The 24022-nt window shown below is 52.7% G+C and overlaps 8 protein-coding genes across 8 annotated transcripts; 4 read left to right on the top strand and 4 right to left on the bottom strand.

Moving 5' to 3' along the window:
* Window positions 1-373: 373 nt before the first annotated feature.
* On the top strand, window positions 374-3235 carry SAICODRAFT_6766 (ATP-dependent protease La; the record flags this gene model as incomplete). Its single annotated transcript, XM_019170329.1, has 3 exons — window positions 374-665; window positions 719-1789; window positions 1842-3235. The coding sequence occupies 3 exons, from the start codon at window positions 374-376 to the stop codon at window positions 3233-3235; spliced, it is 2757 nt and encodes a 918-aa protein (XP_019025097.1).
* A 3092-nt stretch (window positions 3236-6327) lies between these two features.
* On the top strand, window positions 6328-8811 carry SAICODRAFT_65176 (uncharacterized protein). The gene is made up of 3 exons (XM_019170128.1): window positions 6328-7017; window positions 7198-7422; window positions 7483-8811. The coding sequence occupies exons 1-3, from the start codon at window positions 6438-6440 to the stop codon at window positions 8604-8606; spliced, it is 1929 nt and encodes a 642-aa protein (XP_019025096.1). The 5' UTR covers window positions 6328-6437; the 3' UTR covers window positions 8607-8811.
* A 9-nt stretch (window positions 8812-8820) lies between these two features.
* On the bottom strand, window positions 8821-10522 carry SAICODRAFT_29912 (uncharacterized protein). Its single transcript, XM_019167527.1, has 2 exons — window positions 10262-10522; window positions 8821-10209 (listed from the first exon to the last, which is right to left on the bottom strand). The coding sequence occupies exons 1-2, from the start codon at window positions 10406-10408 to the stop codon at window positions 8923-8925; spliced, it is 1434 nt and encodes a 477-aa protein (XP_019025095.1). The 5' UTR covers window positions 10409-10522; the 3' UTR covers window positions 8821-8922.
* A 264-nt stretch (window positions 10523-10786) lies between these two features.
* On the bottom strand, window positions 10787-14782 carry SAICODRAFT_65174 (uncharacterized protein). The gene is made up of 2 exons (XM_019170127.1): window positions 14037-14782; window positions 10787-13989 (listed from the first exon to the last, which is right to left on the bottom strand). Exons 1-2 carry the CDS (start codon window positions 14575-14577, stop codon window positions 10847-10849), a joined length of 3684 nt encoding a protein of 1227 aa, XP_019025094.1. The 5' UTR covers window positions 14578-14782; the 3' UTR covers window positions 10787-10846.
* A 243-nt stretch (window positions 14783-15025) lies between these two features.
* SAICODRAFT_220400 (uncharacterized protein) lies at window positions 15026-15788 on the bottom strand. Its single transcript, XM_019166506.1, has 4 exons — window positions 15756-15788; window positions 15611-15685; window positions 15325-15510; window positions 15026-15203 (listed from the first exon to the last, which is right to left on the bottom strand). Exons 2-4 carry the CDS (start codon window positions 15677-15679, stop codon window positions 15141-15143), a joined length of 318 nt encoding a protein of 105 aa, XP_019025093.1. The 5' UTR covers window positions 15680-15685; window positions 15756-15788; the 3' UTR covers window positions 15026-15140.
* A 195-nt stretch (window positions 15789-15983) lies between these two features.
* Window positions 15984-16625, top strand: SAICODRAFT_18544 (uncharacterized protein). The gene is made up of 2 exons (XM_019165971.1): window positions 15984-16513; window positions 16566-16625. Exons 1-2 carry the CDS (start codon window positions 16012-16014, stop codon window positions 16598-16600), a joined length of 537 nt encoding a protein of 178 aa, XP_019025092.1. The 5' UTR covers window positions 15984-16011; the 3' UTR covers window positions 16601-16625.
* A 96-nt stretch (window positions 16626-16721) lies between these two features.
* Window positions 16722-17403, bottom strand: SAICODRAFT_34584 (uncharacterized protein; the record flags this gene model as incomplete). Its single annotated transcript, XM_019168369.1, has 2 exons — window positions 16722-17297; window positions 17350-17403. 2 exons carry the CDS (start codon window positions 17401-17403, stop codon window positions 16722-16724), a joined length of 630 nt encoding a protein of 209 aa, XP_019025091.1.
* A 199-nt stretch (window positions 17404-17602) lies between these two features.
* On the top strand, window positions 17603-23838 carry SAICODRAFT_70664 (uncharacterized protein; the record flags this gene model as incomplete). The annotated part of the gene is made up of 6 exons (XM_019170600.1): window positions 17603-19890; window positions 19935-20664; window positions 20810-21771; window positions 21808-21961; window positions 22092-22182; window positions 22369-23838. Exons 1-6 carry the CDS (start codon window positions 17658-17660, stop codon window positions 23836-23838), a joined length of 5640 nt encoding a protein of 1879 aa, XP_019025090.1. The 5' UTR covers window positions 17603-17657.
* Window positions 23839-24022: the final 184 nt, after the last annotated feature.

Below are 24022 nucleotides of genomic sequence, written 5' to 3'. Positions count from 1 at the left end.
GGATCGCGCATGGGGAAGTTGGCTGTGACGATCTGCGGCAGATAACGTAGGAGATTACCCGAAGTCACTCCATAGCTATAGGCGATACTGGAGATTCAATTAGGATCAATTGCTGTTCAATTGAAAGAGCTCCGTGGGAAACGACAGCCTTCTAGTCATTTCCATCACTTCTTCATGTGACCGGTCGGGCCGCCGCATCGATAACGGCCGGCCCCGCAGTTACCCCAGATTACGTACTTCCCTCCATCCACAACCAAGGATACCTGCACCATCTCGACAACGACGACAATAAGCAGCATTCATCCAGCATATACGCATTGAACCGAAAGCTATGATGTCTCGCAAACTTTACCTGCCGAATTCCCTGCCTCTCATGGCTCTTTCACCTCGGTCTATCGTCCTACCAGGTCTCATTCACCGGTTCTCGACGGCACAGAGTATCGAGCCGGAGCGTGCTGTTGGACTGTTGGACTATGTGTTTGAGAAGATGCAGGACGAGGATGAAGTGGACAAGGTCCTTGTAGGTGTCGTGCCCGTGAAAAACGATGGAACGAAGATAACTGCCGGAGAAGAAGGTGGTGTGGAGATGTGTGAAGTAGGGTGTGTTGCACGTATTATTCGTCTCGAAAGGACGGATGACGAGCATTATACAGCTGTATTGGAAGGTAGGTCTTCAGTCTTTTTAAATGTACGGAGACTGACGATTTGCGGCATACAGGCATCTCCCGCTTCCGCATTCAATCGACACAACCAACCCCCAACGAGATATTTTTGACGGCGAAGGTACAGCATATATTCGAGCAACATATTCAGCCGACGGATATCGCTGCTCACGCCCTCCTTGAACGGCTGAGGACATCGGCGGATAAGCTCCTGACCGCGATGAAGCTACCCACAACCACGATTACCCGCCGTTTGAAGGAGATTATTGGGAAGACAAATGCCACGAATGCGGGGGCTGTTGCCGATTTGATTGTAGGAATGTTGGCGGATATTGAGTTTAAGGATAAGTTGAAGGTATTGGACGCGTGGCCGATTACCGAGCGTTTGCAGACTGTGATCGACATCCTCGAGAGCAGGGTTGAGAAGCTCAAGGTTGAGGAGGACATAAAGGGAAGTGTTCAGGATTCTTTGCAGAAGAGGAGCAGGGAGTTTTATCTGCGGCAGCAGTTGGAGGCTATTCGGAATGAACTGGCTGCTACTAAGAAGACTGGAACAAAAGGTGGGAAAGACGATGAAGAAGACGAAGACGACCTCGCCGCCTTGAAGAAGAAGATCGAGACTGGGACCTTACCGCCCGAGGTGAAGAAAGTCTGCACGAGAGAACTGAAGCGCCTCCAACAAATTCCACCCCAACAAGCCGAGCACAACCTCATCCACACCTACTTGTCCACCCTCCTGTCCATACCATGGACGCAGGGAACGGAGGATAAGGTCGATAAGGAGATGGTTGCGCGAGCTCGAAAGATCATGGATGAAGATCATTATGGATTGGGTAGGGTGAAGAAGAGGTTAGTTGAGTTCTTGGCTGTGGTAAGGTTGAAGGCGTTAAATACTAGCGCCATCGCTGGTGCGCTCGCGAATGAGAAGATGGAAGGTGACGCTATCTCTGTTCCGAAGAAAGGGGAGAAATCTGTGACTGACGTGAAGGCTGGGCAGAGGGGGGTGGAGGAGAGGAAACACACGACGGCGGATCGTGCACCTATCTTGCTGCTTGTCGGCCCGCCGGGCGTGGGAAAGACAAGTTTGGCGAGGAGTGTTGCTAGTGCGCTTGGGAGGAAGTTCCATCGTATGTTCTTCTTTTTCGACTTGACGAAAGCGTTGCTGACAGAAGAGCATAGGTATCTCTCTCGGCGGTGTGCGAGATGAAGCCGAAATCCGTGGTCACCGCCGTACGTACGTAGGTGCTTTGCCTGGTGTTCTCGTCCAAGCACTCCGGAAGGTGCAGGTCAATAACCCTGTGATTTTGCTGGATGAAATCGATAAGTTGGGGCAGAGGTCGCATAATGGGGATCCGTCTGCTGCTATGTTGGAAGTCCTGGATCCGGAACAGAACTGGTCCTTTACGGATCATTATGTCGCGCTGCCTGTTGATCTATCGAAAGTCTTGTTCATTGCGACGGCGAATTCCCTGGAGACGATTCCGGCTGCCTTGTTGGACAGGATGGAGACGATTGAAGTCCCTGGGTACACCTACCCCGAGAAGTTGAAGATCGCACAGAAGTATCTAGTACCGAAGCAGTGCGCGGCAAATGGCTTGAGACCGGAGCAAGTCGTGCTTGGTGAAGATGTTGTGACAAAGGTTGCGACAGGGTGGACGAGGGAGGCTGGTGTTCGTGGATTGGAGCGTGAGCTGGGGAGTGTGGTTCGTGCTAAAGCTGTGCAATACGCTGAGGTTCACGACAAGGATGGCGGAAGGGGATATGGATATGATCCTGTCGTGAAAGCCGAAGACCTGGAGAAGATCCTGGGTGTGCAGAAGTTCGTGGATGAAATTGCTGAGCGAGTGCACCGGCCTGGTGTCATCACTGGGTTAGCATATTCAGGCAGTGGGAATGGAGGGATCTTGCTGATTGAGGCAACGGATATGGCTGGGTCTGGAAGGTTACAATTAACTGGGAACTTGAAGGAGGTGATCAAGGAGTCTGCGCAGGTTGCGTTGAGTTGGGTCAAGTCGAATGCATCTGTGTTGGGGTTGTGTGCGGAAGGCGAGAATCCTGTCAAAGAGCGGGACATCCATATTCATTGCCCTGCTGGTGCCATTCCGAAGGATGGTCCCAGTGCTGGAATTGCGATGACGTTGGCTATCATCTCGCTTCTTTCTCACAGGCGTGTCGACCCTCACACAGCGATGACAGGCGAGATGACACTACGCGGTTCTGTCCTTCCCATTGGCGGTGTCAAGGAGAAGGTTATAGGTGCGCATCGTGCTGGTATTACGAAGGTTCTCTTGCCGGCTTGGAATCGGAAGGATGTGGAGGGTGAGGATGGGGTCCCTGAGGACGTGAGGAATGACGTTAGGTTTGTGTACGTAAAGACGATGTGGGATGTTCTCAGAGAGGTAAGTCCACAACACCCGATCCAGATCACTCAGAGCCATGGTCCTGGTCGTGGTCGGCTTCTTGGTCAAGGTCAGGGCAAGTCAGACCACTTCTGGCTCGTGTGCAAGGCTATCCAGGTTAAGCATATGCATCTGGTCACGCAATTACGCACGATCATGGCGATCGACGTGTAATTTCACGATGTTTGAGGCTTGCGCTTACGTACGTATCTTACATACGTGAACGTGAAATGCAACAGAAGGGAAAGCCTTGACCAGGACCATGGCCATGACACCTGTCCCGCGGACAATCGAAATGAATGGGAGCTAATTTTCTTTGTGTTTAGATGTGGCCCGATTTCTCGGGTATCCACGTTGCGAGGTTATGATGGCTTGCACAAGGGAAAAAATAGGATGAGGACATTATTGAGCAAGTCTAAGCGTTCGGTTATGCGGCACTGAGCCTCGATTGCGCCGTGCTGCGAGGAGGTCGATTTCCTTGCGTTTGTAAGCTTTTTTCCGAATTTGCTATTTTGTATTGTGGGTGGGATGCGAAGGCTTGTAAGCAGCCGACAGGGGAGCGATGAGCAACGTGATCGAGTGATCGCGAGCGCGAGAAAGGGTGAGCGAAAGGCGAGACGTTTCTCGCATCCCCGGACTACGCTACTCACATTTGACCTTACGTTAGCTAGGAAAGAAGATTTCTGTCAAGCATGCCTGCGCCACGTCAATAAAACTATGCGTTTGTGTTTCTCCGTTGTGCGATTTGCGTGCACATCCTGATATCCTCGGACGAACCTTTATCAGATCCTCCATCGCGACCGCTGGGCCAATTTTGTCATCCCCGATCTTTCTTGATTTGTCATCACACGATATGCGGTCGGCGTTTGGATCCGGCCGCGGTGTTTGACTCTCATGCATGAATTATGAATGTTACGTACGTTGGGGCTTGAGCATTCGATCATCGATGTTTTTGCCCTCTTCCTTCCATCCCGCCGTTGGTGGTGGTCTCTGGCCAAGTCCTTGTTGTGATAGGGCTTATCAAATTTTACGGTGCTGCGTCGTGGGGTTCGCGCTACAGTTATCCGGTTTCACCAGCGCGCTTCCGGACTCAACTTCTGCCGCACTAGGAAGAGCCCGACGGGCTAAAGGGGAGCCTTGCCCTGGCCTTCCCGGCTGTCTTCCTCCTGATCTCGTCGTCGAAAGGCAGCGATTGCACTCCAATTTGCCGTGAGAACTGCCCCCGCAACTCCCGCTGTCTCAATTGATCTCACACGTTCGCTTCAGATTATCTCAAATGAAACTTCATTTACTGTGCGGCTTAATCGTTGGGGATTTCGTTTTGGTGTCTGGCGTGCAGGGTGGTTGCAGCGAGGTGAAACATGTGTGACTGCGTGGGAGGGCCAGAGTTGCGCACATGTCCATGCTTGATGTGCGCGCCCCACCAAAAGGTTCGAAGGGGGGCATTGGGGTGGACGGAGCGGATACCTCTGCCAAATCGGTCCTTCACCGCATCGAAATCGGAGATTTTCTTGCGGCCATCATGGACGGAACCTGAGCATTGGCTTTTCAAGTTTACCCGCCCTCAAATCTCTCCGAACCATAGCTACGCGCATAATCCCCCCCGCTGTCGCGATTGAGAGTGAAACGAGACAGAAGAGAGGGAGAGGGGGAGCACCAGGACCGCAATTGCAAAGTCCGACAGATGCTTATGCTTGGCTAAAATGCCTTTAACTGCTGCCATATGCGACCGCTAGCAATTAAAGCACGTGGCTTGCTCAATCTCCCACCCAAAAAGTGCTATGAATTGGGCGGACCTGTCAGCGTAATAGTTGCTCCGCGCTAGTTAGCGTTCAAATAACAACCCCGGGGTTTATGTGCGTCCTTAAGCTTACCTCTGGAATATCATGGGTACAAATTATATCCCCCTCCCTTGACCTGTGAGCCGGCGAACCCTCCGCATCAAGGCCGCCATCAGCTGGAACCCGTCCGATCCGCAACAGCCTCGGTGAGGCTTGAGAAGGTTTACTTAGCCCCCGCACCCTCGAAGTCAGCCCCAACCTCGGTAACTTTAGTTTCTTGGAGAAAGCCCGATCTCGACTTACGTAAGGTTTTCTACCCCTTCGCGATTATAAGCTTTGATCGAACGGAAGTGCAGCTTGCGTGTCTTGCAAGCATAGGTATTCCCACTTGAGCGACGCAACGCGTGAACGCGGACATTACAAATCATCTTGGTGTGGTGCGCAGTTTTGTGTGTTGCCTTTTAACGTTGGTAGCTGCCCTGTTTCAGCAAGCTTGACCTCTACAGTTGCTGTACCGCCGCGGTCACTATCGATATTGTATTAAGGTTACGGCACGCCCTCGTCGATTCGCCTGCGAATAGTCACAAGGATTCCTGGAGTTTCAATCTGGAAGTGCGTTTCTTGATCTGCAACACTTTCGCCCGAGGTCTCGGTTCGGCGGTATAAGGGATCACAGCCTGTTTCGGGTGACTGCAGCACTGTTCCATTCGACCTTCGACTTCGAACTCGAAGCACAATAAGCTTCCCGCACCATACGCTCGGTCGCAATATACGCACGACAGCAGGAGTCCTGAAGTCAAACCAACCTCGGCATCGGTCTTCACCCTGATTACATCATCACGGTCATTAAGTTTCAACCACGCCGGTGGGGTTGAGTGTTTGAGCATCACGGAGGATATCACCTGCTATATCTCTGAAACCTTTGCGGAGTTATTTACCAAGCACCGCGTGGATTAAGGTTTGACAGGTGCACGAGGTTTCCGAGCTTGGGATTGGGTGTGTGAAGATATACTCTGTTTTCGGTCCTGGGCCTCGCGATACGACTTGTCGCCATAAGGACCTGGGCAGCACCGATATCATACTTTACCGGCATACACTCCCAAGTTCATCGACAGCCGGAACGAAAGGCGAACGTATCTGTGACTTCCACTTAGACGCGATTGAGATCGTGTTGCTGAACCTCGAACCGCGGTGCGAACGACTATGTTGACAAGCAGATTCGGCACTTGCAACTCATATTCACATTCTCTACACTTATTTACACAGCATTCACCCGGCCCATTCACGAGTTGCGGTTACGGTTCAGCATTCAGCTTCAGTTTCAGCTCACCAACTGCTACCAGCGACTGCACTCTACACCAACTAGATCTAGCTACAAATCGAGGCTTTCCCAGTCCTAATCATCAATCATGAGCGAAGATAATCCGCCTTTCACCAGTTCAGAAGAGGAACGTCAACGCCCCACGTCAAAGAAGTTCAAGGACTCACGGCCGGTGTGGGAACGGGTTGCGACTGATCCAGTTGGTCAAGGGCAGGTTCAACATGGTGCATATGGGCAAGAAGGATTCCGGAGTGCTCCACAGCCAAGTACTGGTATGCCAGTACCGTTCGGATCGATGGAGCAGCATCAGTACCAGGTGCAGGAGCAGCAAACCACCCGTGCTGGACAATGGACCCTACCACAGAGACAGCTACACCATCCACCAATACCCCAGCCGCTATCGCCGTCTACGAGTCCTTCCGTGCTGTTTGGCACAGCTCCTCCACCTGCTCCAACAACCTCCTGGTCCGCGCCAGTACCTTCCGCCCGTACGCCATTTGCCGGCTCCGGTCCTGATCCGCATCAACCGTTCCATACTTGTGCGCATTCTTTGAACGAACCTCGACCTACGGCACCGTTAACGCATATTGCTCCTCCTCGTCCATCACAACATCCCCAGCCCGCTTTGTCTTTCCAGCATCAGCATCAACAAGGACTCGTTCGGCAACAGCAGCAGCCACCACAGATACCCCAATCATCCCAGCAACAGCAACAAAGACAAATGACAGGCCAGAGAGGTGGCTTACCGGGTGCGAGTCTGCCTGTTCCCGGACAACAGCAAGTCATGGTTGCAGCCAAGAGTCACGTAGTTAGTGCTTGTGTGAATTGCAAGAAGGCGCATTTGGCATGTGATGGTAAGTTCTTATCTTTTTTTACGTAGTGTGGAGGGGGCGTGGGACGAGGCCCGCTGCATGTGGGAATATCCGCGCGTCCGTGATAGACCAGCTGAGCTTCGATGCCCCACAAGTCCTTCATCACGCAATTGGGAATGTTTTGTTTTCTCAGAAACAATGCTAATTTCACTTTTTACATAGTCAATCGCCCATGCAAGCGCTGCGTGAGTCTGGGAAAAGCGGATACATGCGTCGATTCAACACACAAAAAGCGCGGACGACCACGGCTAAAAGGAACGGTGAGCGAACAAGAAGTACCTCGTCCGTACACTGGTACACGTTTGGGTTCTCAGGGAGGACCAAATGCTGTGGCTATCGGCGCAGTGGCACCATTTCCGCCTGGATTCAATGTGCCGCCTCAATACGGTGAGTTGGGATCTGTGCAACAGGCTCCGCTTCCGGTGCCAGTGCCAACAGTACCAGCAGGTGTTCCGCAACCAACTTTCGCGCATCCGGATCAACAGAATGTTACCTATATGCCTCCGAGAACGCTCGCACCACAGCCATCGGTTACCCTCGATCCTTATCAACAACTTCCGCCGACAATCGTCGCGACTTGGGATTTAAGATGCTTCCGGGTGCACGAGAGTGTGCGGATGATTCTAGGTCATGAGCCAGGTTCTATTGTTGACAGGAACGTTCTTGAGATGGTTTACGTGCAAGATCGGGAGCGGTTCCATGCCATCGTGCAAAGACTACTACGGCAACCAACCCAGCAACATTTTACAGATGAATTCAGGTATATGGACTTGAATGGGCACTTCGTTCAACTGGTCACAGACGTTACTGTTTCATTTGGTCCAGGCAATGCAGGACATGGTGGGGAGCCTTTTGTTTCGATCGCTCTTATGCCGCCTCGGCCTATGTCGTCGCCAGGTCCGTCGACGGCTCGTCCCCCACAGTTTACGACGACTCAAGTTCCAAGGCAGCTGCCACGTGAACATCCTTTCTACGGCAAGCATCAGCAATGGGATCAGCCTTACGTTCAGCAAAGTGTACCGGTACCTCCTCCATCAGTCCCACAGCCTACCTTCGTTCAACCACCGGCCCCCGCATATGGTCATGGTAGAGCGATGTCTGGCATCTCGCCTGCTCTGCAGCCGACAGATCCTGGCTTTGGCGTGGAACCTCTGATGCCAGCACAGGCGAGACCGGCTGTGGAGGGATGGACTAGGCCCACTCACGCTACACCCATGGAAAGCACAAGCGGGGTATGGATTCCTCCTTACAGTGTACAGCCACCGCCGGCATCTTCTCCGGCACTCCCCGCCATATCACCTCGCGCACTCCCTGAACATCGACCAGATCAGCCACAGCCCCTCTCAATGGGTCACGCAATGTTGATGGATACGAGTGCGGTCGAACACCAACGGGAGTTAGGCCCGGGATCGGAACAAATTGCAGAAGGATCGGAAGGACCGTTGGTCGTGACTGAAGAATCAGAAAGCTCGAACATATCTGGACACATAGACGAAGCGGACGTGGAACAAGAAGGCGAAGAGAGTGATGCGCGGAGGACTGGCATGAAGGTGCATGATTTGTTGGGGTGAGGACGTACTTTGACTTTTAATCATGACCGGCGCACAAGCTTCAACAGCAGCAACGCATTTAGGGAGTTCTTGACTTAATTTTATGGATATGGCCATGGCCATGGGCGTTTTATTACATTACATAGCAAAGCATAGGTAGTATACTGTCGTTTCAACCCATGAGGCAAAACACACGCGTACACGAATACGGAGTTCTCAATCAATGTCAAAATTTATTCGCTTTCACGTTCATGCCTATGTTAGACGGGTATCATGCTAAATAAGAAATCATTGCGCCAACCCATATCCAACCCTACAACCGATTCATCCATGCACCTCAATACCCGAACCTTAACTGTGCAGCCGTAAACACAGGCGGCTTCCACTGCAAGCAATCGTCCTGAACCTCTCTCTTCCTTTTTTTACTCTGCTTCTCATGCTGCTGCACAACCGCATCCGTCAAACAGATAATATGCTGACCCTTGTAGTATTTGAGCATATTTAGCGTCTGTAGCGTATGTACAACATCGTTCGTCGTCATGGATGTCTTGGAGGCGATTTCGTCGATGGTCGTTTCCGTTGGCGCGGTGCCGGAGAGTAAGAGATCGATGAGGAGGTCGGACCAGTATGCACGGTAGGAGAGGAGACCCAAATCAGACAAGGGCTTTTCTGGAGATCCTTGTTTGCCTTCGTTCTTCGACAGGAGATACGAGAATGCAATTAATAGTCGGCCCCATCCGTGACGTTGGTATTGTGGGAGTGTCAGAATACATGCGACGTTGTAACCATCTGCTGATTCCTTCTCCTTGGAGAAGTACCCGATGACGTGACATCCGTATTCATCCCGTTCAGTCATTACGTAGAACAAGAATGGATCGACATCGTAGTAAAGCGTCTTGTGATCCAAGAAACACTTCGACAACAAACACAGATTACGGCACCACGTCCGCTGCTTCCTACCGTCGATCTCAAAGAATGACACCTTCCCATCGCGGTAAATCTCATTGCCAGGGGGATGCTGTAGTGTGCACTTATGACGATGTCGCTCATACTGCTTCCGGGAGCCGTAATATGACAAACAGAACTCGCAAACGAAGATCATGTCATACATCGTTAACTCAACCGGATAAGGTGAGAAATACCATGGCTCGACCTCGAATTTCCCGATTTGCATGCGGTTTAGGTTCTTGACGCGTGCGACTTCGTGAGCGGATTGTGTCATAGAACCGGACGTTCTCAATTTTTCGATTTCCTGTTCCTTGGAAAATACTTCGGGGATGTCGCGATGCCCAGCATCATCCTGGTCAATATCCATCATGTCATCATCAAAAGCTGCCGGGGTCTCTGGTGGCTCCAGGCCGTCTCCCATACTATCTTGCCTCTCAGTCATGGGCGTCTCTGCATTAGGGGTACCAGGCAACTCAGATTGTCGCCTATTCCGTGCAGCAGGCCGTTTTTGTGCTTTACCGGGTTGAGCCTTCCCAGGTCGCGCTTTGCCGGGTGCTGGAGAATCTGTAGAGCTAACTTTGCCGACACCAGTCCTCTTCTTTGTAGTCTCGAGTCGTGGCCATTCCACTTCGCGGCTCAAGTCAAGGCGATCCGCGGGGACCCATTCATCCAATCGCTGTCCAACGCGTCAGTTCACCGCAAAAAGAGACCTCCACACTATAACATACCTTGTTGAATTCGGAATAATGAACATAGTAATGCATCCCACTATGCCTCTGCTGGAATTGCAGAATCTCCGCCTTCCTCCACTCTCCATCCTTCTTGACGAACAGTTTGCAGCCCAGCCTGAGCGTCTGCAGTGTCGCCATACCCATTGGAGCCGGCGGAAGCGTGTTTGCAGGCGTCTGTGCAGGAGTCTGTGCAGAGGCAGTCTCGCTGTTGGCACGGACGGGTGTAGGCTGAACTGCAGCGGTGGAATTCCTGCGGGCGGGGGTGCCCGATGCTTTCGCCATGATGACTCCTAGATATTCCGACTCGCAAAGGAGATACAAACAGACGCTTCACAGATCCTTTGGTGTTCTGTTTGAGTTGGTATGTTCTTGCGGTTCAGCACTCGCCACACGTGGCTTGCATGCTGGCATACAGGACGGTACGAGTGATAATGTTGAAGTTACGATGAACAGTTCATTACGCAAGGAATTCACTTCATTGATATTCCTACTCGTAGAGTTCGACGCGCTAGTAGTGTCTCAGACATCCCTAACAGATGTCTTCAATTAATATTTCTGATGATTCCCAGGTATTGACTGTTCTCAGTCTTTTCCTTCGCCGGCAGGAAGCATATCCTCCACTCTGATGTTGTCGGCGTTTCCATTGCCACTGCCATCGCCAAGTTTAACTTCTGCGGTAACAACGGACTCTCGCGTCAAAGGAGCACCAAATCCACCTCGTCCACGACCACGGGCAGCGAAACCACCTCGACTAGGACCTCGGGGAGTACGGGTAATCATATCCGCCAAATCCTTCTGACTGTTCGTCCTCGGCGTACTGGGTCTCACCGCACGTTCGGGCGTCAGAAGATTGATATCCTTGATAGCCGACCTTCGTCCAGCGGGTGCCTTGGGGTTTTCAACAGTAATCGCTTCGTCCTGTTTTCCAGGAATCAAGATCTTGTACGCCGCCAGAGGACCTTCAAAAGTAGACAATGTTGGTCTGGTCGTAGCGAAGGTTCTGTGACGTTTAGTATGGTAGGCCGGTTCCTGGGCAATTTTGCGTGGTGGATAGCGGGTTCTCGAACGGTACCCGATAGGTAAGCTAACGATAGCAAACGTTGCAGGGAAAAGACCATCCAAAGCGTTCGGCAAGGTCTGAGAGGTCAATGTCTCTGCAGCTGGCAGTGCCAGTCTGGCTTTGGGAGTCCAGGCTGCAGGTTTCTCATGTTCGAAGGGAATCTTCGTGGTGGCGAAGTTCTGTCCTGCCCAGTCTCTGTACCCATTCATTCTCGCCTTGGCAGCAGGAGTAGCCGGGATGCGCATCGCTCCTCGAATCCTCGAGATAACGTCATCAAACTGATTCTGACCTCGTCCACGCGCATTCTGCGGCTTCCTTACGGGTATGACCGGCAATCTAACGACAGCCATCGTGGCTCCTTCCAAAAGAGTCGACGAATCAGGCCTTGATGCTGGCCCACATGGCGGAAGCACCACCTTAACTTCCTCATCTGACTCGGCCTTCTTCACCGGGACAAAGGCCTTAGCTGCTGGTGTGAGGTTGATCTGGGGCGGCGAAGGCAATTGAGGTGGCGATGTCGTTTGGGGGTTCTCCGCCATCGCGGCCAGGTTCCATTGCTCCTCAAGCGACCTCTGATCAAGATTCTTGGACACTGGTACGGAGGAAACGAAGTTCACATTCGGCGGGATGTAGTCTTGCAGGTAAGCCGGGAAAAACCTCGACTCTTTCCTCTTCGGACTGCTGTTCGGGTCAGTTTCCTCCGGCATACCGACGCTGACAGGTGGTGCAAGGTCGGCACGGCCGAAGCGGTCTTCGCTCTCGCCGAACCCACCGACAACATCAGCAACAAGCTTCTCGGCCAAGAAATCTGGCAGAGCATTCTCCTCGTCCATCTTTGTTCGACCCCAGGTATCCATGGAGTTCTCCGAAACCGTAGGCGGAGCAGGGCGAGATGACGGGAATGCTGCATTCCATGACGACACTCCCGTAAACGATGGTTGCTGGGCAGACTCGACCGCCTGATTTGGAACGTCGAACCTGGACGCTCTAACTGGAGGTCCTTGATGTTCCTGATAAGAGTAGTCCGGTGCTGCTTGTGCCAGGTTCGGCAGAATATTGGGTAATCTGCTTCGTTGTTGGTCGGCCCACGGATTGAAGTTTTGTCCTCCTCCCGCACCAGCATCCGCCGAAGACCGGCGAACAGGTGGAGCACCATTCTTGGTTGCCCTGCTACCAATCGCACCCCAAGTATTCTGCGCTGCTGCCCTCCGAGGAGCCTGCCATCCTGCCCCGTTAAATTCGCCATCTGACTTATGTCTCGTATTCGGCGGCAGTACGGGATCTGACTTCGCGCTCGGCTTGGCTTTCGATTCTGCGTCCTCTCTGGCCTTTTGTTCAGCCTCCCTTTTCTTCTGTGCCTCGGCGGCTTTCTTCTCGGCCTCTTCCTTAGCCTTACAATCAGCCTGCTCCTTGATCTTCCTCTGTTCCTCTTCCTTTACTCTTCTCGCTTCTTCCTCCTTGGCCTTCTTCTCAGCTTCCTCTCGTTCCTTTGCCAAAGCCAATTCCGCTGCCTTCTTCCTAGCTCTTTCTGCTTGTGCTTGTCTCTCGGCTTCCTCCTCCTGCCTTCGTCTAATTGCACGTTCCTTGGCTTCTTTCATAGCCTCCAGCTGCCTCTTGGAAATGCTCTCCTCAGTTTCAACCGGGCCCGGCGCCGGGGCAGGAGGCGAAGTCACCTTTGGTGGCTCCGGTGCGGACAAAGCCTCGTCAGCTTTGAGCGACTCTCTTCGCACTGGGAGGTGGGAAGGAAGAGGCATTCCACCACCCCACCTATCGTCGCTCATCCGTCTGAAGGAGGGCATCCGCTCGTTCGCAGCACTTGGCCGTCTCCTAGCGTCACCGCCCGTGTATCCAGGCTCACCATCTGTAAAGACAGGTCCGTGTCCTGGTCTCTGCAGGACTTCCGGTGGTCTTCGCCCGAAATCAGGCCGTGGGGCATGAGGAATATATTCAGCTCTTCCTCGCCTCGGCGGGTGCATGTCATCAACGCGGTCAAACTGACCCGTCCGATCGTTGAAGATTTCGCGTCGTGCGTGTGGGTGATCCATGGGGGCGCGCCACGAACGGTCATAATCATCCCCGCCGAACCTGTCTTCTCTCCTGCCGTCACCCCTCGCGCCCGGAATGACCGGTGCTGGAGTCGGCTTAGGTATCGGCGCCCATGGGTTCGCCGGTGATGCAGCGCTCTTCGCCGATTTCTGCTCGACTTTCTTCTCCGGCTCGGGTTCAACAGGTGCTGGAGCTGGTGCCGACTCCTCATCCTTCAAAACGACCTTGGTACCATCCCCAAACTCGATGGTATCTCCCCAGTCCAGCTCATCATCATCCTCATCCCATTGCCCTTCCTTCGCACTCGGCGCCATAGCGAGGTGAATACCCTTGCCCTTCAAATCTTCATCCGTCACTTCCTTCACAGGCTGCGGCTGATTCTTGTTCCATACAGGGATAGCTTCTGGCACTTTCTTGACGGGTTGGGTGATTCCAGATGGAGCGCTTGTAGTTGAGGTCTGTGCTTGTTGTCCAAGCGGTTTCGGCGACGAAGACGCTTCCCGGCGCATAGAAGGTAAATTGTACGGTGCCGGTGCACTGATTTTCGTCGACAGTCGTGGTTTGGCAGGAATGGCATGCAAATGCGGATTGATGGGGTTGTAGGAGATGTTGGGTCGTTCTGTCAGATGTTAGCGACGACACTTTGAAAACTGTATCACAACATACGCTTCTCGGCCAGATGATGGCTCAGAGGCTTGACTGCCGATCTTTCTCCCGTGCTAACACCGCCCGATGCCTTCTCCAAGAATGCCTTATTAATACTCGAGCTCGTGAACTTGGCCGGCTTCTTGAAAACAAGGGCGGGCTTCGCCGTAGTCGTGCCTGCCGACTCAGCCTTCGCTGTCGTTGCCTCTGATACTGTTCCGGAGGCTTGTGACGACGATGCTGCGGATACGGGAGACGATCCCTGGGAGCGGTCTGGCGTATCCGTAGGCTGGCTCATCGCGGTTGACGCTTTCGCTACTTCCGATGCCAAAGGCTCATTTGCCAGTACGGATGTAGGGGCCGAGGAATGCGATTCATGATATTGTCCATCTGCACCACTCGAACTTGTTGGTCGACTTTCACTTTGATCACCGACCGTCCCCGCATTCGGTGCCATCGTCACTGCACCGTCGGCAAGGCCGTCACCTCCATTCCCTACTGTCGACACCGGCTGCAGACCCTGTACCGGATCTATTGACGCCGTCGAGGCCACATCTGCCATGATTATCTGTTGCGAATGCCCTTTCGTTCCCTTTATCAAAATTAGTCTCCTCGAAATTTCACACCGTTACTCGATCTTGGCACCCTTCCTCTGGGTCAAGTCTTCCTTCCTGGTGACTCTGTGATGAATAAAATGCCTCAAGAGGATCGAATGAAACCTCCTGGGTCGGTTTTCCGGGTATCGGACGCCGATGAGCTCTCGGCCGGAGTCTTTGTGCGGAGGAATTCCAAGGTTCCCTGGTGGTTAGTCAGGTGTTCAGGGCCGGCAGGGTATCGATGCAGGTGAATTACGGTTCTCGAGAGTTGAGTCCAGATGAATCATTCGTTGCAAGAACAAGGCAATAAAGTCATTCGAAGCATTAGAATGTAATGGAGGGGCCTGGTGGATGAAGCAGGTGCAGAATCGGGTCAACGGAACTAACCATGAATGACGAATGCCGAATGACAGAGTAGTACTGGGAATAAGATCTTTTGTATTATACTCGAAAGCCAGATGCCTTCCTTTGCTCCACAATCCCTCATAGTCCATACTCCTATTCACACAACCGATCCAATGCTCATCGCTTAAGCGTGGACACCAGACTTGTGGTACTGCAAGTGCCAGAAGTAGTCGCAAGTGTATCCGAACTGTGAATTCATGGTCAGTAATTGATCTTGCCGTGTTGTCCCGCTTATTCAGTCCCTCAATTCCAAAGTTGCTTCGGACGAGAGAACCGAGACGTCGCGTGCAAAAGGTGTAACTTACGGCCATGACGAAACCGATGAGGTGCAACAAAGGCACACCGGACGCGTTGTCACCGTCGAAGTACTTGTGCTTGTAGGCGGCGAAAACGTTGTTAGGAACCTGCTGCTTGGGGGCAGGGCCAGCAGGGAGCTTGGAGTAGAAGTCGACGATTCTGCTCATGCGAAGGGCATCCTTGGGGGCACCGATAGCCTGTTCAGAGGTTAACAAATTTCTTTGACCACAGAAAACCTTGCCAAAGGCAGAGAACCGGCGTGACGGTGCTAATGGCAAGGGATCGGTTATGACGAACCTGAGGAGAGGCGATCTTTGGGGGCACGAAGGTACGGGCGGAGAAAGCGCGACGGGCGATGGTAGACATGTTTGGCTACTTCGAGTCAGCGTCTGTCCGATAATACAGTTCGCAGGCTCGATTGAAGCCGCTGAGGAGAACTCACCTATTTCTTGTAGATGATGGTTTGTGCGGTGTGCTGCAGCGAAGTATGAGGTACCGGGCAGGAGGATGCTGACCCACGAGAGAGTTCAGAGGCATTTTCAGGAATCATAAATAGCTTTTAGAAAAATATTGAAAAGCGTGCCCTGAAGGATCATCTCCATTGCTTCTTACCCCGGCCAATCACTGCGGGCGCAACTACGGCAGAGCTGCAGCTCAAGTGAAGTACACCTCCAAAAATCACAATCATATACAGCAGAATGGCATCCCTTCTCCGCCGACAATGCCTCAGGGCACCCGCCTCCATCAGATCCGTCCGCTTCAACTCCTCCGGCGGTAAGGTTACCGGCGACACCACTCTCAACCAGGTCCAACAAACCACCGACGCTCCTCAAACACCCACCGATCCGACCCTAACCACCGAAGCATTGACGGCCGATGTCTTCTCCGGTGCTCCCGAAGAGCTCCACGCCCGTACAGTCCGGATCTACCAGCCCTCTCGGAATGTCATGCAGTCCGGTAAGGGCCGCGCCGGAGGATGGAAGTTGGACTGGGAGATCCTCGACAAGGGTAACAGATACGAACACACGCCATTGATGGGCTGGGCTGCGTCTGCAGATTACATGCAGGGTACGCACTTGAAGTTCAAGACTAAGGAGGATGCTATGCACTTCGCGGAGAAGCAGGGATGGGATTACTATGTTCAGGAGCCCAGGCAGGCGGTGTTCAGGCCGAAGGCGTATGCGAACCAGTTCACATACTGTAAGTGGGACGTTCGGAGTATAATGGGACGATTTACTGACTCTTTGTTTAGCTTACGGCAAGCTGAAGTACGTTCACACCAAATAAACGACGATGCAAATATGGCAGGCGGTGTACGTTTTCGGAGTAATTGATCCTTTTTTCTGTTCAGTTTTGCACTTTGAATTCCATCATATATCATTCACGCTTTGCCCAAGTGCAAACATGTCTATCCGAGGACCTTCGGCTTCTTCGTCTTCTTCTTGCCGGCATTCTTCTGAAACTCCCTCCACCCACCAATCCTCTCTTCCCTATTGTCCTCCCATGCCTTCTTCTCGTCGTGCTTACGTTTCCGCTCGTTGATCTCCGCCTCTTCCTTCGCCTTCTGCCGTCCTTCCTCGGCCATGGCTATTTGTCTCGCTTTCCGTCTTCTCAGCTCATCGTCAATGAGTACTTCCTTAATCTTCTCCCTCCAAATTGGCATGAACGACGCTTCCTTCAACTCTGGAGAATCAACGGTCCACCCCTTCTCTCTGATGATGAGCTTCCTGGCATCCGCGATGAGGTCATCCAGTCTCTCCCTCGTCTTCTCCTCCGCAAGTTGAGTTTCAGCCTTCTTTAGACGATCGAATGCCTCATTTGCTCTGTCCTTCCGTGAAGGGTCAAGGATACGGTCAGGATGGATTAGCAGCGATTTCTTGCGATATTGAGCTTTAATGTCTTGTGGTGTACATCCGGGGACTAAGTCAAGTACTGCGTATGCGTCAAGCCGGAACGCGTTGATAACACGTTCAATCTCGGCATCCTAAAAGTAAACGTTAGTTTCCGTGGATGAATGCTGCGAAGGACGAACGAACCTTGGCGAAATCAGAGGATTCCTTAGCGAGAAGCTTGTCAATTTCATCAGCCATAACTGGAGGGACTAGTAACACAAACTGTTCAGGAGATATATCGAAGAAAGTCGTTCACTTGCGATTGACTGAGATGTTGTTTGACGTTTACTTGACGGTCGCTTCCGCGTATGAACCGGCGACGTATGGCTCCTGCTTCGCCACACGTCAGTCGTGGCGAAGCGGAATTTCTGGAATCGATAAGCTCCAAGGCGAAAGTCGCAAAGTTGGAAGAAGGAAGCTTCTGAGCAGCTTGATCCGCTATACCTGCCAGCATGCCCAAGCAGACCGTATCCAAGAACAGATCAAGAGAGGCCCGTGTCTCGAAACGTGAAGCGGAAGTGAAGGAGCTGGAGGCGCTCGAAGCCGCAGTCGCTGCGTTCGATATCAAGAGCAATGTGGAGCACTTTACCGACCTGCCGCTCTCTCAGCAGACACAAAAAGGATTAAAGGCATCACATTTCACAACGTTGACAGATATCCAGAAACGTGCGGTTCCACATGCGTTGGTGGGCAAGGACATTTTGGGTGCGGCAAGAACAGGATCTGGAAAGACGTTGGCATTCATTATTCCCGTACTCGAGATTCTGTACAGAAAGAAGTGGACACAATACGATGGATTGGGTGCGCTGATTATCTCCCCGACTCGTGAACTCGCTATTCAGATTTTCGAGGTCTTGCGTCAGGTTGGTCGTGCGCACTCCTTCTCTGCAGGTCTCGTCATCGGTGGAAAGGACTTGCAAAGTGAGCGGGATAGGTTGGACAGGATGAACATCTTGGTCTGTACTCCGGGACGTATGTTGCAGCACATGGACCAGACGGCTGGGTTTGAGGTGGGAAGCTTGCAGGTTCTGGTGTTGGATGAGGCGGATCGTATTTTGGATATGGGTTTCCAGAGCACCGTTGATGCAATTGTCGATAACTTGCCGCCTCAACGACAGACGCTCTTGTTCTCGGCTACTCAGACGAAGAAGATTTCGGATCTTGCACGATTGTCGCTTCAGAATCCTGAGTACGTTGCCGTTCACGACAAATCGGATTCAGCAACCCCAAAGAGTCTTGTACAGCACTACATCGTTACGCCACTACCAGACAAACTTGACACCCTCTACGGATTCATGAAGACACATCTCAAGACTAAGGCTCTCGTCTTCCTGAGTTCTTGTAAGCAGGTGCGACACGCATTCGAGACATTCTGTAAGCTCCACCCCGGTGTACCCATCATGCACCTCCACGGAAAACAGAAGCAAACAGCACGAGCAGAGGTTACGGCAAGATTCGCGGCAGCAAAGTGTGCTTACCTGATCGCTACTGATGTTGTGGCGCGTGGTTTGGATTTCCCGGCTGTGGATTGGGTTGTGCAGGTCGATGCTCCTGAAGATGCGGACACGTACATTCACCGCGTTGGACGCACAGCGAGATACAACCGGGAAGGAAGAGCGCTGTTGATGCTTTGCCCGAGTGAGGAGAAGGGTATGGTTGCGACTTTGGAGGCGAAGAAGGTCCCGATTGAGAAAATTACGATTAAGGCAAGCAAGAAGCAGACGATCAAGGATCAGTTGCAAGCGCTTTGTTTCAAGGATGTGGAGATCAAGTATCTTGCGCAGAAGGCTTTCGTGTCGTACATGAGATCCGTGTATTTGCAGAGGGACAAGGAGACTTTCAAGATCGAGGAGTTGCCGGTTGAGGATTACGCATCAAGTTTGGGATTGCCTGGAGCACCCAAGATCAAGTTCGGTAACGCAGCTCGCGCGAAGGCGTTGAAGAACGCACCTGCCAAACTCGTTGAGACGGATGAGGAAAGTGATGCGGAGGACAAGAAGAAGGACGAGAAGAAGGTCAAGACGAAGTACGACAGAATGTTCGAGAGGCGGAACCAGGACGTGTTGGCGGATCACAGAAGCAAGTTGGTGGAGCACACCATGGATGCCGATTCGGACGATGATTTCGTCACGCTGAAGCGTACGGATCACGCGTTGGATGAGGAGACACCGGTCGTGGAGGAGCTCGTGCCGAAGAAGGCTGCGGACCCGCTCCTCAAGCCTGACAGTAAGAAGAAGGCTGCTGAGGCGTTGTCGAAGAAGGCTATGCTCAAGTACCGTGGTAACGGTGAGAAGTTGATTTTTGATGATGAAGGTAACGCGCACAAGCTGTACGAGTTGGAGGATGAGGAGTCTTTTAAGCAGAAGGGCGACGTCACCGAGCAACAGAAGAAGTTCGTGGAGGAGGAGAGAAAGAGGGTTGAGGAGGCGGATGTCGAGGATAAGGCTCAGGCGAAGGAGAAGAAGCGCGAGAAGCGCAGACGACAACTCGATCGTGAACGTGAAGCGGACGACGACTCCGACAACGAAGTCGGAGTCGAGTTGGCGCCATACTCGGACAACGACCAGCCACTTGAGGAGGAAGAGGAGGAGACACACCAGCCTCAACCCAAGGGCGGAGAGAAGAGGAAGAAGAAGTGGTTTGAGGATGAGAGTGAAGACGAGGAGGAGAGGAGCGCGAAGAAGAGTAAGAAGAAGGTCATTGAAGTTGGTGATTTGGACACGTTGCAGGATTACGAAGCTTTGGCGCAGCAGTTGTTGGCGTGAGAAGGGAGATAGATTGGACTTGTTCTCGACGTCGTCGCATTGTTCATCTTGGCGTTCTGTTTTTGGGTTTAGCATACCGAAATATGATTTCATTTTCAGTTTCCGGTCTTGTCGTTTTTGCACTTTCTGAAAGACGTGAAGGTGTCCCCTTCTTCGGTTCTCACGCTCGCTGGCCTGCTGCGTGCCAGGACAGCTCTGATCGTCGCGTTTACGTAGCAGCCCCCTATAGCTACACTGATCACCTAACATACCAATTGCAACCATGCGTACATCTACTTTCTTCTCGTTCTTCCTTCTTCTCTTCTCTCTACTTCCAATACTCACCTCTTCATCACCTCCCTTTCCATCCCTCTCAGGTACTCGCAGCATACATTCCCTCTTGCACCGCTACTAACCCCCTTCGCCCAGCAGACGATGCCCTCCTGCTCTCCCTAACACTACCCTCCCCAAATCCGTCTTCGCACAGCAACCGCAATCCTCTTTCCGAAGCCCTATCCTCCCTGACCGCACTCTCCCGCGCCCGTCAACCATCATGTTTCCGTACCGCCGTGTTAGAGGTAGTCGAGTTTTGTCAAAGAAGCGAGATGGAGGAAGTAGATGATGCGGACAGAGTTCGGTTTGCAGCTGGGTTGACGATGTGTGAGTTTGAGGCTGCTGGTGTCGAGGGACCGGTTGAATGCTCCTACACTCGGAGGTATGGGGAAAAGGGGGTAGGGGCGTGTGTGAAGACGTTGGAGAGACGCCCACAGTGGTGGACATCATATTCGGGAAACTACAGGTGGAAGAATCCAAATAGCTGGCTTACATGTACAAGCAAGCTAACCAGGACCTTGGCGCAGAGAAACACGAACAATATGCTCCCTGGCACGTCGTTCCATCGAGAAAGACCGGATCCTTGACCTCCACGCCAACCTTACCGTCATTCAGTCTCAGGTTCTCGAAGTATTGAGAAGGGAGGCTCAGGTTGCGAATTCCCATGCTGCCGCGCAGGAAGAGGTGTTGAACAGGTGGAGAGTGTTTTTGGAGGGATTTGGGAGGGAGGCGGAGGACGTGAAAGAGGAATTACGTGAGGTCGGAATGGTCGCGAGGGAAGAAATGGAGAATTTACACACTTCGGCAGAGGACGTACTCGGGAAACTGGAGGTCATGAAAGAGGGTGTGGAGAATGGTGGGCTGGAGGTCGAACGAGCTTTTGCTGGCGTGAGAGGAGCTGCTGAGGCTTATCATGAGTCCTCGTTGGAAATGTGGAAGGATGTGGATGATGCAGCACTCGAAGTCCAGCAAAGACAAACGCGACATATGTCGGACACTCTTGCACTTTCGGAGAACCTGCGCAAAGTCCTGCTCGATATCCTCACCCATCCAGTCTCCGACTTGTCGAATGAACTGGAGATGTTAGTGAAGAGTCTACTCAACGCCCGCTCCACATTCGATGAAGTCTCGAATACTATGACGGTCTCCTCCAGGCATGCAATTTCTGTCCTCGCCGGGCTGAATGTACTCGACTCGCTACCAACGAGCATCCTCTCCTCGCTCGACGCCCATCAAGACCAGCTCTCGACAATCCTTGCCTCAGCATCTGCACGCTTAGACAACGCCGTCGATGAAACAAGCACGAAGCTGCATGTAGCTGGCGAAGTCCTTGAACGATTGGAGGACGTCGTGGAAAAGATCGAGGAAAGGGCTGAGAACTGGGGCTTTGGTTGGAGTTCCTGGCAACCGGGTTGGTGGGGTTTATTGGTCTTTCTGGGGCTGTTTGGGATGAAGCTTCTTAGTGTGTCTTCGGGTGGGTTTTCCGTCGGTGTGTGCAATGCGGTTGACTGACATGGCTTTACAGCGTTGCCTGTGACGATCTTAGCCGGGGTCATGGTAGCTTCAGGTGGATGGAGTGCACTACCTACAATCCCTTCCGGCGCTATTTGGACATTTGCTGTCTTGAGCTGTCTGATTCTTGGCAGTGTTGCTTACATCACGGTCATCCACCGACGAAGGTTCGTGAAACACACAGAAACCAGGCCCGACACCCCACTTCGATTGCAGATGCGACGAGTGACTATGTTAGGATGGCAAGGCGAGGGAATGACGATGCATATGGATGGGGAGTACTTGACCAGACCTCAGACTAGGACAGGCAGACGGAACGTCAGGAGAAGGTTATGAGATGTACTTGCTCTATACAGGAGATATTCGCTTACGATCTGTCAACACGGCGGTCTGTTAATTCCGGCGCCGGTGCACTTGGCCGACTTCCGTCTTCCGTCAGTTCATGTGATGACGTAGCTGCACCCTGACTCGCGCCAAAGCCCACGCACGCAGCGGCCGCGCGACCCAAACTCAAAACCCTTCCCCTCCTCCACCTTCCAACCTCCGCAACCAAACATAAGCAATCATGAATCAGCACCCGCAAACTATCGACCCCGCCGCTGACCCATCCTTGGTCCACGGTGTCGACACCCACTCTGCCATCCCCTCCACCTCCGACCCATCCGAAGTTCTCATCGCGCGCTTCACCTCCTACACAAAACTCATCAAATCCCTCTCCTCCTACTTCTCCCACGCCGAATCCCTCCAAAAACACCAAAGCAAAGAATACGAAAAACTCGCAAAACACATCGAAGTTCCCTCCTCCCAAGGCGGCCAATTCATCGAGGGATCGACTGGACAGGGCTTGGGTGGGATTTTTGCGAATTTGCAGCATGCGGCTGTGTCGCAGAGTGCTGCGCACGCGGATTTGAGTAAGAGTATTTCGGCGAGTATTTTGCATACGTTGGAGAGGTTGGAGCATGATGTCAAAGCGAAGATTAAGGATTTGAAGGGGGATGGGAGTAAGGGGTTTAAGAGCGTTACCAAGGCGCGGAACGAGACAGAAAAACATATCGAGCTTCTCGGAAAACATACCGCGACCTTCGGGACCTCCTCAAAGGGTGACGTGAAATCCGATCCCTACCTTGTGCACAGGGGTGTTCAACACTTGTTGGCCAAACAGACCGAGGAGGAAAACGCGCAGATGTCGGCGATGATACAATTACAGAATGAGTGTGCGCAGTTGGAGAGGAGGATTACGCAAGTTGTGCAGGAGGTTGTGGGGAGTTATGCCACGTACGCCATCCACGCACAACAAACCACCACCAAAATCTTGACGGACGTGAGTCAAAAAGCAAACGTCGTCCCTGCCGACGCAGAATGGAACGCATTTGCGGCACGGGAGAGGAGTTTGGTCGATCCCCGCGCCCCAGCTCGCGACTGGAAAGCCCTGACCTTCCCGAATATGGGACACGAGACGACGAAACCCCTCGCAGCGGGCTACCTCCAACGCAAAGGCAAACTAATCAAATCCTACAATGACCCAGCATACTACATCCTCTCTCCCTCTCTCTTCCTTCACGAATTCAAATCCGACAATCCCCACACTGACCCGGACCCTGTCATGTCACTCTACGTCCCCGAATGCACGGTGGGCGGGTACAGAGACTCGGAAGGCAAATTCGTGGTAGGGGGGAAGGAGAAGAAGATGTTGAGTCGGGGGCATGAGTATAAGTTTAAGGCGGCGAATCCGGGGGAGGGGGAGAAGTGGTGGACGGCACTTGCACAAGCGAGTGGAGGGAAGGGAGTGGGAGGGATGACGCCGGCGAGTACGTTTGGGAGTGAGAGTGAGCCGACGAGTCCGGTGACGAGGGGGAGTTATGAGGGTATGAACGCGGGGCAGCAGGGGACTGGGTATGGTACGGGTGTGGAGGGGGTGCAGCAGGGTGTTCAGAACATGAATATGGGACAAACGCAGGGAGCGACGTACGCGTATGGGAGTGAGCCGAACCCGTATGCGCCGCAGTCTGCCACGACGAAGTATGGGGGTGATGATTTGCGTTAATTATTTTATTGGGGGTGGTCGACGTAACGTGTGCGGCTGTCTGCTTCCAGCACGCGGCTGCTGACGGACGGGAGTGTACAGGGACGATCTGCCGACATGACGTGGCCGGGTGGAATAGGAACAGTTTAATTTATTCTTTGTTATTTGTCCGAGAAGTTCCGGTGGGGCATCCCACGTTTCGGGA

Source organism: Saitoella complicata (assembly GCF_001661265.1).
Source record: "Saitoella complicata NRRL Y-17804 unplaced genomic scaffold SAICOscaffold_8, whole genome shotgun sequence".
Lineage (NCBI taxonomy): Eukaryota > Fungi > Ascomycota > Saitoellomycetes > Saitoellales > Saitoellaceae > Saitoella > Saitoella complicata.
This window is presented reverse-complemented; position numbering and strand designations above follow the sequence as displayed.